A 15,720-nucleotide genomic window follows, 5' to 3' on the forward strand; every position below is an offset into this window, starting at 1 on the left:
ATTCAGTGGAGCGAAGAGTCGACATGAGCCGCTCCAGTCTGCAGCGTCGCTCACACACACACAGACCGGGGCCACGTTGTTGGTGGCATGAGTCACGTAAAACTATATATGAATGAAATAAATGGCGCGCACATTTCTATCTACACCGCTTGATATTTCAAAGAGCATCACAGTAAAATGAATTAATTTGAAAAACAGACTGCTGCTGCAAATTCACGTGACCTGCTGTTCAGGTGAGCCTGGTCTGCCACACCTACATATTTATAGCATGTGGCTCTTTGCAGGAACACGAAATGTGGCTATCAGCCTCTGACTGGTTGGCCATCCCTGCTGTAGCTATACCCAAGTGACTCCCCTGCAAGCCACGTATCCTCATCCGAACGCCATCTTTTTGCCATGTGAGGGGAAGGATTTGCTTCCATTGAAATGCCTGTCCATCAATATCCTCTGCGGGAAGCTGACTCCTGCGTCAACATTGCACACCAACATCCGCTTGAAGGTAATCTATATCTGACACCTGAAGAGAGAGAATGTGGTGTTTATTGTCATGTTGTCGCAGTGGCTACTACCTCAGAGATTAGAGTTAGAAGTGCTTTCCAATGTCCTGATTGCTGACTCAGCTCACTGAGTAAGGTTTCAATTCAGTTTGCATTATACTTATTATACTTATACTTACTTGAGGTCATCACAGTTCAGAGTCTCATGAAGACAATTAAAATGTCAAAAGCTACTGTGTGATGTTTGTTTTGTAAGAGTTAAACATGTCACACAAATCACTGTACATGACCCTCCGTTGCGATCGCGTCTTCCTCCCTCGTGTTCGTCTTCCTCAAAATCTGGTTTCCAGTCTGTTTTCAGGTGCGCTGCACCCCACTGTTTACCGAACTCTGTCAGAATGACAATGTGGGCATTATGTGTTGCTGATCACTGGGTCCTGTGTTCTTTGACCCCTATGAGTCTCTGTCAAACAGAGATCTGGGGATTAAGCCTGGCTTGCAGCTGGCTGACAGGCCGCCCGGATTAAGACTCCGACACAATTGTTGCGGCACAAAAGATGGATTTAAATGAGCTTGTGAAACAAATGTGCAATTACACACCAGCATTTGATACTTTCTGAAATCAAGAAACACGTCTACTGTTATATATTAAGACTCAGCAACGTCGATATTGACCCCAGATTGACCTTCAACTAAGCTACACCAAGTACATTTCAAGAGCCTCAAGAGGGGCACCTTCTGACCAGACTGGGATCAAGTGAGGCATCTCCCACAAAGATAGCATAGCACGCCTGTAGTGAAGTCTTTCAGTCAGGCGGATAGGCCACCTTCCTGACTCTAAAACCATTGCACGACAACAGCATGAGGAACTAAGGACTAGATGACAGCTCAATGCCAGGGTGTTTAAAAGGGAGCTCACAGGGCAAACCAGGATAACCACATGTGGACCCATTATCAGGTTCATGTTGGAGGACTAAGCCTCAGCCTGAGGGCTCATGGCGATGCTCCTCGTGACATCAGGAACAGACTCTCTGTGGAGAACAGCTGGGTCTCAGAGGCAACCCAGAGAATTTTGTTTTTTGTCTGCGATCAGACGCCCCCAGATTCAGTGAGAGCCTTGCTTCATCGCCACTTGATACAAACACCAAGCTAATTGGAAACCAGCAACTGGGTCACTGGATTTGTCTCTCAAGTGCAGTCAATCTCTCCAGAACGTGGAATTGGAGCCAGCTCAGATGTGTGATGGAGTCCCCCCCCCATCCCTCGACCCTCCGCCCTCACGCTCCTGTCTTGATCTCAGCGCCCCAATTTCAATATCATTTCTTTGTTTTTGCATTCCCTGCTGTTTCCTCCTGCCATTTCATCTCTGACTGCAAGCGCTCATACAGTTGCAGTAGGAAAGGATCAGCCACCTGAGCTTGTTTCTCACCTAACTGGTGAAAAACATGTTTCATTCTCCATTTTACTCTAGACTATGGCTTTAGCCAGCCACATTATTGATAATGGAGGCTTATATGGACATACCATTCTTTTCATTTGTCTAACAAACAATATTCATTATCATTTCAGCTCCTGTGCATTTTATTTTATGTAGTTATACACTTGCACTCACCAGAAATATCAAAGGGATGATGTAGGCTACAGAAGTAACTGCACTAGTGGCCTGTAAAATGGTGGATACTGTTTCATGAAACCTCATTGACCCCATCACTAGTTTTAAGCTTCTGATTGTACATTTATTTTAACAACTTAAGAGATTCCAGTGAAGACGACACAACTCGACTTCAACTGCTGCATGTCAATTTACTTTTCAAAGCTAAAGATTGAATGGACAGTGAAAGTGCTTCTCCTCTGAAAAAGAGGATCGTGACTCATGAAACCTGCATCAAAGATTAAATTATTTAACTATATTGACAGAGTTGCAAAGTAAGTTGTGGTATTTTGCAACTATTTCACAGAAAAGAAGATCAAAAGACATCACCTAAAAAAATATTTTAGATAAGTAAAGTAACTTATTATGAATGCTATCAGTACCTGTTCATCACTAGCCTAAACCTAAAGATCAGAGAGTCAGAAGTAAAAACAATAAATCAAGCACTAAATAAATATTATGATTAAATTATTATAATCGTATTTCTTCAACTCTTGCAGCTGTGTCTAATAGTCATTTTATTTCAAATTATATATTTGAAAAGTGATGGAACAAGAGATATTTGTGATGGACTCAAAACTGACTGGAGACTGGTACTGCTCACTTGGTGCACCTGCTGTTGCTGATGATAAACAAGTCCTGCAAGTTAAAATGCATCCCGGAGTTGGAATGACTGGAATATATTTATGAGCGAGGATGCCATGACAACTGTGAAGTCAAAAGTTTCTCCCAAAATTTCCGGCGTGTTTCCAGACTTCCAGTCGGAGGAGTGTGCAGCCTTATTAAAAAGGAATTAGGTGATCTTGTGTGTCGCCACAAATGAGTGAAAAAAGCCCAGTGGGAGGGCAGAGTGGGACGACGCCAGGCACATTTCCAATTATACCACCAAATGAGTCATTTTCGTATGGGGCCTCTCATAATTGTGGTGGGTATTAGGTGAGTGCAACTCAATTTGCTCTGACGTATTTGTTGGTGGGATGTTAATGGAGTTGACAGAGCCGAGGGGAGCGCATGGAAGAATGAGACTAAATAAAATAAAGAAATAAGAAAGGAGATAAATCCCCCAGCCTTCCCTTTGATCCGCTTCATCCGCGTTAATAAAAGCCAGTGGAATAAAATGTGGCCATTTAATTATCAGCGGGTATCGTTGATGAGTGATCACAAAATGTCTCTCTGGTGTAGAGCACTTTGTTCCGACTGCTCAAATTAATGAGGCCTGTCGCTGAACTGTTATCAGTCCAGTGGATCACAAGTGTGCGGGGAAGGACAAGTTAAAAGAAATTTATTAGAAATGGGAGCCAAAGAACTGAGCCTCCTTTTGCTGCTTTTTTTGCCCTTTGATTTAAAAATATATATATTTTTAAAGCAGATAAATGTAAGTTCTTGGAGCTGAGAAGCCCAGACCAAGATCAAGGAGACAGTGATGGGATGAGGATTCATGTCAGAACAGTGAAAACTTTCCACCCCTGTTTCTTGGTTTCTTTCAACTTTCAAGCTTGTGATAAAAGTGGATAAACACCTAGCTAGTGATGAGGTTTCATGACGCATCACCCATATTTTCAGAGCTCCACAGGTGACGCTGTCACTTAAAAAAAAAACAAAAAAAAAAGAAGTTGAGAGCTATTAGCGTGTGCCTTGTCTGGATAGACGCAACTTGAGCAACCTGATAAATATGTTCCCTTTGCATTCTATTTATATAGTCAATACCTTGACTTGCTGTGTACATTCAGGGAAGCCATCTTGGATTACATATTCTCAATACACAAAATGATGGGAGAGACACTGAGAACTTGGATTTGTGTATATGGGATTTTCCTAATATCAGCAAGTTCACTAAAAGACAGATTATTTTTATCGTCACAGTAAATCAAGATATTGTTTCCTTTAGACTCTGTTTTCCATGTTTTATTGGAAATATATTGCCCAAGAAAGTTGTTTATGCTTGCAAGTATAAGATAAATGTTCTTTGGTTTCTTCCTCTACGCTACAAAAGGTACACTCAATATCCAAGTAATTACTTGGATTTATGTTATGTACATTTTTACTAAATAGAATTCATTATTTCTGATGTTCATGAAAACTTATAGGGCAACAAAAAAGCTTATTTCCAGATGAGATTTTCAAAGTGCTAATTCCAGAACAATTTACCTCTAAGGACTATTTGTATTTTAATAGGGGGAAAAGTTAATCTGTGGTATCTTCCGACATGGTAATCCTGCATCGGGAATGTCATAGGGAATCTGCCCAGAATGCATCTTTATCTGCAGGTCGACTTCTCTCTACTTCAGTCTGCATCCTTAATAGATGAAGCACGTCTGAGTCATGTTGACAAACAAAAGGCTACTGGTCGAGGCTAATCACCAAACAGTAATGTGGGTAACCGGACATCCACCAGCTGCAGTATCAGCGTAGAACAGCTGCTTGAATTCCTAATAAAGTCGGGGTCGCTGCAGTGTGCGAAGCGAGAATTTTGTACCTGGACATGTAGTTTTGACAACAACATCAAACCATCACCAGTCGGCACGACGCATCACATTCCCTCCAAATCCACGCGCTTGAGCTCCTTGGTAAACAACTGGTCCGGGGTTCAGTGACATTGATTTTAAAGAAATCTGTTTCTGAAATATAGCTGCTGCTTTGAGATATATATCTATATAGATATATATATGTAAAATGTCAAACGTGTGTTTTCTGAGGTTGAAAATCAGATGACTTCTCAGGTCCATTAACACAAGATGAAGTGTAAGACAGCAAATATTTAATTTTATGGCAAAAATGACCTTCACACACCTTAGTCAGGTAAACTTTATTTAATTTGCAAACAATTAGTTATGTTAATTAACGCTCCAGTCACAGGCAGCAAACAGTCACTTTCAAAGCAACTGCACTACAGTACAGGCAATAAAAAAAGGCACCGCACTGACCACGAAGAAGCTGTCGGACACTGCGATTAAAACACTACAGTGCAAGCGACTCCAGCTGCCACTCGATGACCTGCTTGACAAAGCAAACAACGGCTCTTAAAATCTGTAACATTTGATGTTGGTAAACAGGAAGTAGACACATTAAATAAAACATGGATTACAGTTAAAATTTGTCTCTGTATTAGACTTTTTGGATCAGTAAACAGCAGCCTTTATTCAACACACACACACACACACACACACACACACATATATCTTAAGTTAAAACGACTAAAAACAACTGGCGGAGATGTAACGTGATGGAGGAGGTCTGTTCTTTCACCTCGGTGTACCGTGCATGTGTCAGTACTGTGGAAGAGAGGCCGTTAAAGTGCGTCGACAGCAGCATGTGTGAGTGAGAACAGAAGGGACAGCTGTGGTTTTTGTTCCCGGCCGTCGGCTCGGCAGGAAAACTGTGAGGGACTCGGCTCTAATAAGAGACACTCAGCATCCTGCTGAGCTCCGCCGTCCGAAAGTGTTCCTCCACCAGTTTTCAGTAACAAAGTGCACCCTACTATCCAGTGAAGAAAAAAATACACAAGGCCTTCCTGCTTCTCCTTACTCAAGTCTCTGGCGATAAAACTGATTTAGTCTCCGCTCTTCAAGGACGATTATCAAACAGCAGAGAGAAGGTGTGGACCAACTATTACATTTTCGGATCATTATTGTGCATAGTCTCAGAAAGGAGGCCACCGATCAACTCATCCAAAAATTTAAAGGATTGTAACATAAGCATTCCGCAGGGAGTGCGCTTGATTCTGATTTATTGGAACTGTACAGATCTCATGGTTGGTTTCTCTCCAGGGGAAGAATCATAGCCAGCGATTCATCAGTAAACCGGTGTTCAGCAGGCAACCTCACGCTGGCTCCTCCAGTGTTCAGCCCCGGAACTGCACTTGACCACCACTAGGAGGAGGCTGACGTCTCCATGGTGGACAAGATCCGGACCACCTCGGCTCTCTGCGTGGGGGAGATGTGCTGGGTCATGTGCACTATAGAATCCATGGCGACCTCAGGGTTGGCCTGGACCAGACTGAAGGTGAAGGAGACAAAAAAAAGGAGGGATGTAAACACGGCCTGTCAGTGTCGAGCCATGTTTCATTATTAGTACAAGCCTGGACATAAAACTGACACAAACAGCAGCATCTAAAGCTGAATAGAGAAATGGATGAATCCGCTGAAGTAAAGGATGCAGACAGGAAGTCAAACTGAAATCCCATGTATTCCCATAGAATATTTTCATGTATTCCAGCATGATGTTTTACACCGTACATGGCTGCCAGAGATGGAGAAGAGCAAACATCTCATTACTGATCTTTAGAACAGATTTTGAGTAACTTGAGTTAATCATGTTCTTGGTGCAGAGAACCTAGAATCCACAACAATAACAGTAACTATCGGTCGTCTATTAAGTTAAGACAGCAATAACAAAAAGTTCTTGTGGGTATCATCTGTCAGTTGAGTATTTTACACGAAGTGCATTTAAAATTATTCTTATTCTTCTATGTTTTAACAATGAAAAATACTTCATCAACAGGAAATATATCCAGTCTAACTCAACTGAGTTCAATACAAAAAAGCAGTTCAGTCTTTCATTCTGTGTTTTTTAGATCTTCAGATCCCTTTAGTTAGTCATGTCTGTTATGTGCTTGTCTCAGAGCTGATCAAACATTGAACTTTTTGTGGTGACTTAAAAACAGTTCATAGTTGGAGGACATTTCATTGGGATAAATTTTACTATTTTCTTTCTGTTGGCTGTATTCTTCTTCTTCTCCCTTCAGAGGTGGCCACAGCGGATCAGCTTCCTCCATCTCACCCTGTCCTCTGCTTCCTCTCCTCTCAAACCTACAGGCCTCATGTCCTCCTTCACCACATCCATAAATCTCCTCAAACCATCTCAAGCTAGCCTCTCTGACTTTGTCTCCTAAACACCTGACCACACGTGCTGTCCCTCTGATATACTGCTTCCTGATCCTATCCATCCTTGTCACTCCTCAAGAGAACCTCAGCATCTTCATCTCTGCTACCTCCAGCTCTGCCTCCTGTCTTGTCCATACAACATTGTTGGCCTGGCCCGCGTTTTGTTAATCTATTGACATCCCTATTATTATTTTAAAAAATACAGGGTGAGGTCAAAAACAATGCTACATTTTAAACAAGCATAAAATGCAATTCTGTTTCTTTGTTACAGTCTGATTAAACTTGAAGTCATACCAGAGATGTTGTACTTTTCAAATTTAACTCATGTTTGAAAGCTCAATGGGCACTTTTACTTCCATCATCTGTTTTCGTCAGTTTATTTTGACTTTACAGTATGTATATCTCATCATGGAAACACCATTAAAATGAACTTGAATACACCAACAAACATACGGCAACTGTTGGGCATAAAAATGGACATAAATACTTTCATTTTCATCAAGCATTTTTGAGCCGAAACGTTTGTTAAACCTGACAAATTCCTATTACTCAGCTTGGTTAATGCACTGAATGGCTAAATACAAGCCTGCTACATGCCACTCTAATAGCATGCAACTATGACTCAGTGAGACACACAACAAATATCATTAAAAAAGTGTGAGACGATCATTCAAACTGTTTTTTTTTAGCCTGGTCACCTGCTGTCAGATCCCTACCAAATGTGGGAATTGTAGGAATGAGACCACGACAATGAGTCTCCTCCGTCTATGATGAAGTCACAACTGAGACTTATTGATGGTCCGCTCGGGTAGAACATAAATACGCGACATCGTATGTCATGATTCCAATTTGGGTGAGAAAGTTAGCTCAGTCATTCATGAATATAACAATAATATATGACATTTTTAGGACACTATAGTAACATTACAATCGTAGGTTAAATAGCATTTGTTTTTGTTTTGTAAATGTGATGAGTGCAAGCATGTGCAGTACAGGTCTACTCACCTTCTGATCTGCTTCAGGATGTGGTCTCGGCAGATGTACTTGATGTTCTCGTCGATAACAGACCTGGCGCCCTCTTCTTCAGCCAGCTGCCTCTCCAGCCATCCCACCACCTCTTCATTGTTGTCCCACAGATAAGCCTGAAGAGGAGTGAACAGCCACTGTCAGCCACATGGCACGGTCACTAGTTGGAAGTCCGTATGATGGCTGAAGTAGTCACTCATGATTCTGTCCGACAGATGCTGGCGGTGTCTGTTTTAAACCCAGAGGTGCCACATTCATCCGACCGCTTATTTTCTATACACACGTTGTCGTCATAAATGTACAGTTTGGCACTGACTGCCGTCTTAATATTTAAGTTCAATTATTAACAAAGTCACTGACTTTAAACAAATGTTTACATTTGGGTGACAGCCAACAGAATCTCTAAACAATAATAACTCCAACAAAGTCAAATCCAATATTAATACAGCACCATATTTGAAAACGATCATTTACATCTGAAATGTCATAAAACCAAGAAAAAACAACAGACGCTGAGCGCGTGCGGCTGATGGGCCGTCGATAGGAAAATTAGTATTCATGACATTTCTGGTCCGGAACAAAGGCCGGCTCCGGGCTTCCAAGGAGATTTGTGTGTGGAGGGGTTTAACAAGCCCTTGCCTTTGTATGAACAGTCCTGCTCCAGGTCCACTAGAACATTTAATGCCCTTATTAATAATTTCTAATCTGTTTGCTTTTAATTAGGAAATGGCGTGGAGCACTGCTATCTGCATAGGCCAGGGATGTGATCCATTATGCCTTAAGAGGACAGACTTCAGAGCAAATCTTCAAATCAAAGCGCACCGCCACATCCGCTGGGAAGACTTTGGAATCGCAGAGGAACTTTTTTCATATATGTTGCGGTGGGTGTTTAAAGAACAAGTGCAGTTCCTTGTCATAAACTTCTAAATCTCTATAATCCTACGCTCATGCTTCCAGATATACCTTCCTTTTATGACTCCTGAGCTTCAGGTGATCTTGACCTCCATTATTATCTGTGTGTGTTCAAAATAACTTGAAGTTCTCGACACATTTGGACAAAAGTTTAGCCATCAATTTCGGTGTTTAGTACACAAAATATACACACATTCAAGATCTCCATGCTCCCTGATGGTCTCGTGTCAAACCCGGTCAGGGAGTTAAGTTTTAGTCGGAGTGTTGGTGGTCTCTGAGCGTGTTTAAATTAACTCAGCCCTTCAATATTTTTGTCTGAAACTACTGCAAATATCTTCAATATTTATAGGTGTAAGTTGCGGATGGGGATGGTGTTCAAAGGCATGTTTTGAATCCTCTCTTGTCAAATTCGAGTTCTTGTGCCGAGCGTTTCACCTTTACAGCGCCCTCTGCTTCCACAAACCAGCGGCGCAGCATGGCTTGAATCTGGCCATCGGTCAGCTCGCTGTTCGCTGCCTGGATTTTCATCTTCACAGTCTCCTCCAGGAGCAGACGACGCAGCCGCCAGTAAAAGAAGTGACGGGACGTCTGCCACTCCAAGATGTCCTGGACAAAAGAGACGACAGGGACTTTTGTCAGCTCGCACACCTAACTGATGACCTTGCATTGTGCAGAGGTGACACATTTAAACTGTTTTCTGGTCAAAATACTCAAGTTAGAAAAGGCGGAATTACTGTATCTTAGCAATGTTGCATGGACAACACTGCAACAGAACTTCTGTATTGTTCTCCCCAAATAAATGAAAAAAAATGTACTCACAGTTATCACGCCTTTTTCTTGCATGCGCCCTGGAGTGTCATGGAGGTCTGCAAACTGCACTGCCACCTGATGGTAGATGGGCAGCAGAAATTCCTCCCGCTCTTTCAGTTTGGTCTCCAGCTCCTTCCGATCCGGAGGACTTAGTTCAGGAGTTCCTGTCGGGGAACATTAAGGCGCACGCCGTCAATGATGAGCGTGTGGCCGACCAACAATGGTAATCGACTCCAGCAAACAGCAATTTTCTTTCTGCCTCCCTCTCCCCCTCAGCTGCTGTCACCTCGGAGTGATTTCTGTCAATTCTCATCTGTAAACCTTCAAAACCTCAATACTCTCTCTTTCCAGCAGTTTGCCCAAAGCCCCAGCCCACGCAGCCATGGATCAGACATCCAGTGGGCGAGGAGATAAATCAATACGCCGCACAAGAGGGAGGATGATTGATCCGAGCTGACTGCTCTCCCAGGAGAACGCTGAGAAGATGATACAATCAACACCAAATTTGGATCAAGTGTGACGCACACTCAGAAACATCTGACAACAGGCCTTTGTTAAACACAGACTTGCGTGTGACTTGAACAATGCAGAAGAATCTGAACCCAAATTCTAGAGAAGAAAGGTAAAGATTGATCATGCTATTGTTAATACGGACGACCCACCTAATCTTTCGGCCAGGCTCATGTAGACTGGATCCACTCTTCTCATGGTCTTCACCAGGTCTTTTCTCCTGAACTTGATCTCCACTGTCCCCTCAGGTTCCAAGACTCCACCTCTGAACAGACAAGATGATCAACTGTAACTCCACGTTCCGACTTTAATATGGCTCAGCTTCATTCATGCTCACCGACTGTCCTTGTCGGCGTACATCTCCATGTGGCGAGGGTTGATCGTGGGGTCGATGACAACCCAGGAGCCGCCCCTGAGCTCGGCCTGAGGCGGGATATACACCAACACCGGCTGCTTGTACTCTCTCAGTCCATCCACGATGTAGGCGCCAAACTTCAGCACTTGGTCGTACATATCTGGAACAAAAGCACACATTAATAATGGAAAGATGAGACATGCTTGACATGTGATCGTGACAATCATATGGATTATAAATCAAATAGTTGGATTATTGAAAGACCTTTTACCTGTTTTGCTAAAATATTTTAGTAGCAAAAGACAAATGTATGTGTTGACAGGTATATCATGGAATAAACTACTTGACTACATAATGTACAATTGTAAAGTCACTGACTGTGTTCTGTCAGTTCAGTTTTGGGGTTGAATTATGCTCTTGTGACTGAGAACAAAAGGGCATTCTATGAGATGTTATTACTAGGGGTGGGATTCGATTAAAATAATAATAATAATAATATATATATATATATATAATCTCATTTAAACAGAAGCTCTTTTAATGTCTTGAAAATATTTGCATAAGAATTTCAATGTTATAAGAATTTCAAGTCCTTTCAGAGTAGTGGAAACCCTGGTCATTGTGTAATGAAAAACATCCCTGAACGAAAGCAAACAGATGCTTTTGTTTGCTTTTGTTCAGGGATTCCTCCATGTTTGTTGTTGTTGTTATCATCCTAGCTGCCACGTGTCTTGTGCATCAGTGTGATCAGTGGACCAGGAACTCCTGCACTTACGAAGGTTACGTGTTGTCTGGAGAGCAAACTGTTAAAAGAATGTGATTAAAATATTTTAACGCATTAATTACAATTAATTAATTAAAATTAATTAATAACAATTAACTTGCTGCAGAATTAATCATATGAAAAAGAGCAAGTAATTTCATATGAAGTTGAAAACAATGTTGAAACCCAAGATCATGGGCCCTTCCTCATTTGATAACAGTCCAGAAGACACAAGCCCCACTGACAGGTCACCATGTGACCTACCAGATGTTGGAATGTACAAAACGCAGAAATAAAAATATGAAAAATTGACCCGGTGTGGATTATCATCATTTTCTTTATTTTTAAAGCTTATCGCCATCTAATAAAGGGGTCAACAAGGTGCAGCCCGCGTGCCTTGTACCCCTAGTAACCCACACAGATAAAAAAATAAATATAAGGACAAACCCATACATGTATATTAATCATCTTGTTATATGTGACGGTATCATTCTTTTGTTGTTACACGATGGTGAAACAATAATGTAGTTAGTGTATTAAAGAATATATTTTATCATCCAATAAAATACACCAATACTGTACACCAAGTTATTTCAGGCTGAGGGTAACTCTTCTGGCCACAAAGTGCCTTTGGAGAAGCCCGCTGTTGCAAAAACACTGGTGATCCCTGATCTAATACAACAATAAAATATGGCGTACAAATTGAGCATCATGTCGCATCGTGGGTGACAGACAGTTTAAACTGAAGACAACAAAAACAAAACAAATGACATTTATGTTATGCTTGTTGTGTAGTAATGTGGTTAATGACACCAGAAACCTTGCACACGTGCGAGTGGCTGCCTATTATATTTCGCGTCCAACGTTTATTTTCATGTGTCACAACAACGCACCTTTCATTCCTCCAGAGAAACCCCTCCAGTTGGCAAACACCATCAAAGGAAGCCCCTCGCGGTTCAGATCTTTGATAGCTTGAGCTGTTTTGAAGGCAGAGTCAGGGAACCAAACCTGTCCTGCCTGCTGGATGATCTAAACAGACAGAGGGGAAAAAAAGGGGTATGTAAATGAGCAAACACCCAGGTGCCGGTTTCAGGCTCAGTAAATGCATTTTGTAACCCCTAACCTTGGCTTCGGAGTCCAAATTGGCAGGATCAGCGGGGATTGACAGCTCCACTGACCGGGTCTCTACAGCGACCACTCCAGTTGGAATCCCACCCAGCCTGTGGAAGCACAGAGATTTAGCACCTCTTCTACCTTCTTTTTAAATGACCTATGATGAAAGCTGGGCCACGAACCGGGCTCTGCCGACCACCACACTCTGAGCCCACGGCTGCATCATCTCCATGAACGAGCCCTGGTCAAAGAAGCCACTCTGCCATGAACCTTTCGGACCTTTGCAAGAGAAGAGCAAGTAAGAGTGATTATCACAATCCACGACTTCCCTTCTATGAGGTGTGACGCTCTGAATCCTAGCAACAATGATGAATGGGTGTTTGAAAAGCTTGCTCAGCGCCTTTTGCGCCTGCTAGCTCAGAGAAACATGACCAGCCGGAGAGGTTATAGTTTAATTAAGCTTCACCGCTGATTAGTGTGTGTGTGAGTGTGTTGCTCCACACTCCAATTTTACATTTTATTAGTGTTGTGACATTTACAAAGACACAGTGGCATTTAAGAGAGGGAACAATAATTAATCTGCAACAAACACTAGAGAAACAAATAAACTAGAAACGGTTCGGCCTTTAATCAAACCAAATGCTGTGTTTGGAAAACAGTCTTGAGGAAGTGGTCTGAATAAAGACAGAGCATTCTGCCTGGTCTTTTTCAGATTTGACACATGAATTTCAGATGAGTAATCTTCCCTTTTTGAAGAATACGATTTTAGTTATTAGTGTTTGCCACTGTTTTAATTACAAACAGGTAGTGTTTTGCCCTCCACAGCTTAAATGTTCCATGAAACAGTGTCCTCATTTTCAGAGGCCGCTAGATGGCACTCACTGTTATATAATCTTTGGCTTAACTATTTCAATTAAACATTTGAACATTTTTAAGGCCGGAGCGCCACCTCATGAGCATTGAGAAATAGTTGCTGGTTCAGGAAGCCTCATCAACTCATGAGTGTCAAATCCTTCATGAATCTATGAGTGACTACATGTTTTCATTGGAGCCTTCTGTAACAAGACCATTTGGATTTTTTATATATATATATATATATATATATATATATATATAGATAGATAGATAGATAGATAGATAGATAGATAGATAGATAGATAGATAGATAGATAGATAGATAGATAGATAGATAGATAGATATATATATATAGATATATAGATAGATATATATATATAGATATATATAGATAGATATAGATATAGATATAGATATAGATATAGATATAGATATAGATAGATAGATAGATAGATAGATAGATAGATAGATAGATAGATATATAAAATACTTGTTCTGTACACTTCAAAATACTATTGTTTTACTCAGAATAAGTGTATAAACAAAAGCTTTCATTTTAAATTGATGTTGTATTTTTTGCCTCCCATTTTGGTCCGAATTGAACTACAATACTCCTCAGCTCTGTGCCATTTCATAATCCACACCTCCACAATAACACGGGATAACACAATAACAAAATAATGGACACGTTACTTACTTTGACTGGGTCGCCCAGCTAACATCCAGCGGGGATCATAGGGAGCTTTTGTGGGCACAAAATCGATGGAGCGGTCGATGGGATCCTTGGCGTGCAGGATGGGCACTGGGCTGAACTTGCACTGGAACGATGACAAGAAACAGGTTACTTCAGTGAGAGAGCCTTTGCTGGTCAGGTTCTATGTATTGTGGTAGTTTACCTTGGGCATGTAGGACAGCCACTGTAGTAGAGTGAAGACTCCCTCAAAGTCATCACACACAGTGCTGTGAGTTACGCCGTTGTTGTGCATGATCTGAACCCCACCCAGCTGGTTATTTGAGGTGTAGACTTCTCTGCCAAGAACCTAGGGAACCGGAAGCATTTCAGTGCAGATAGATATTAGCGAACTCCTTAAATCAAAACAAGCAACTCGCCCTCTACCTAGATGGCTCATCCGGATCAAGATCGTGGATCTCACATCGAGCTAAATCAAAGGTGTCAGGCCCATTCCTGAATTCACCAAATCAAAGAGAGGCTCCTGTCTGACCCTCCCCTCAGTCATCTGCTTTCATCACTACAATTACAGATTGTGAATCCAGCTGCAAATCGCCGGTGCGCTGTGTGGAGAAAGAAAGCCAGAAGCCTCCGGGAAGCTTTCCAGTCACCTTGACACACAGACAATCTCTGTGCCTGCGGCCGTCTCGACTCCATTAACAATTCCACAGCAGAGCGACGAGGACAGGATGTAAAAGCAAACGAGTGCGAGGATGAGACGAGAGGCCAGCACATCACAAGGGTATTTGAGTGGGTAGTTACTATCCAGACACCATGAACGTATCACAGCTTCCAAGTAGCACACATCTGTGGTGGCTTGCTCTCAATTAACTTTCATTTCATGATGGATGCTAAAGAGAGGAATTTACAAGTGTTTATCACAAATGGTGAAAACACATTGTATCACCTTATTATGTGGCTGGGACTGCAGGCGGATTCTCACACTGGGCGCTTAACTGTATCTATTGGAAAATAATTGAGCTTTCAACAAACATGGTGCCGTCACCGCTCTATTTGCATGATTTCTCTTGTTGTGTTCCGATGCTTCATTTAGAAATGGAGACATCACAATGCAGCTACAAGGACAAAGAATGGAAAGCAAGACAGGAGAAGGCAGTGAAGCGTGCACGCACACAAACACACACACACGCACACCAATCAACTGCAGGCAGAAAACAATCAGCCTCAGCAAATGCTTTTCATTTTGATTAAAAACAAATGATACGGCTGTCGAGCGCTGCAGCCCCCAGCATGTCATTCCCATCATATGCAAATACACTTTCATGGTTCAATTTAAAATGTGCTGCTATGAGTGAAAGACGTGTGTGTGGAAGATGAAGCACACCCTGCAGAAATCTGGTTGGAATTTCACACAAAATAAATACGGTTTTTAAAACAATGTATTCAGGATTTAAGATTAATATTAACCAGCAATTATTAATAATAAAAAAAAAATAACATTTGTTTCTAGCAGCAATTAACGCTTAGTGTCCAAGTGGTTTAGGAAAGGCAATAATGAAGAACAGGAAAAATTGGAAAAAGGAATTGGATTTCATCATTACGATTATGATAAAACTGAACTGGATTTGCTCAATAGCAAGTGTTTATCTGTGA

General features: G+C 41.7%; 1 protein-coding gene across 5 annotated transcripts in view; it reads right to left on the reverse strand.

The window, feature by feature from the left end:
- Positions 1–4,939: 4,939 nt before the first annotated feature.
- Positions 4,940–15,720, reverse strand: part of acaca (acetyl-CoA carboxylase alpha) — a 35,287-nt gene continuing 24,506 nt past the window's right edge. For all 5 annotated transcript variants that reach the window (XM_053846238.1, XM_053846237.1, XM_053846235.1 and 2 more), the window contains 11 exons: positions 14,273–14,416; positions 14,074–14,194; positions 12,703–12,799; positions 12,531–12,627; positions 12,301–12,436; positions 10,627–10,804; positions 10,442–10,554; positions 9,789–9,943; positions 9,405–9,575; positions 8,037–8,173; positions 4,940–6,144 (listed from right to left, as the gene is read on the reverse strand). In XM_053846238.1, coding sequence (XP_053702213.1) covers positions 6,018–6,144; positions 8,037–8,173; positions 9,405–9,575; positions 9,789–9,943; positions 10,442–10,554; positions 10,627–10,804; positions 12,301–12,436; positions 12,531–12,627; positions 12,703–12,799; positions 14,074–14,194; positions 14,273–14,416 — 1,476 coding nt within the window. In that variant the 3' untranslated portion in view covers positions 4,940–6,017. The remainder of the gene's footprint in view (positions 6,145–8,036; positions 8,174–9,404; positions 9,576–9,788; positions 9,944–10,441; positions 10,555–10,626; positions 10,805–12,300; positions 12,437–12,530; positions 12,628–12,702; positions 12,800–14,073; positions 14,195–14,272; positions 14,417–15,720) is intronic.

The sequence above is a fragment of the Synchiropus splendidus genome, chromosome 17, assembly GCF_027744825.2.
Source record: "Synchiropus splendidus isolate RoL2022-P1 chromosome 17, RoL_Sspl_1.0, whole genome shotgun sequence".
NCBI lineage: Eukaryota > Metazoa > Chordata > Actinopteri > Syngnathiformes > Callionymidae > Synchiropus > Synchiropus splendidus.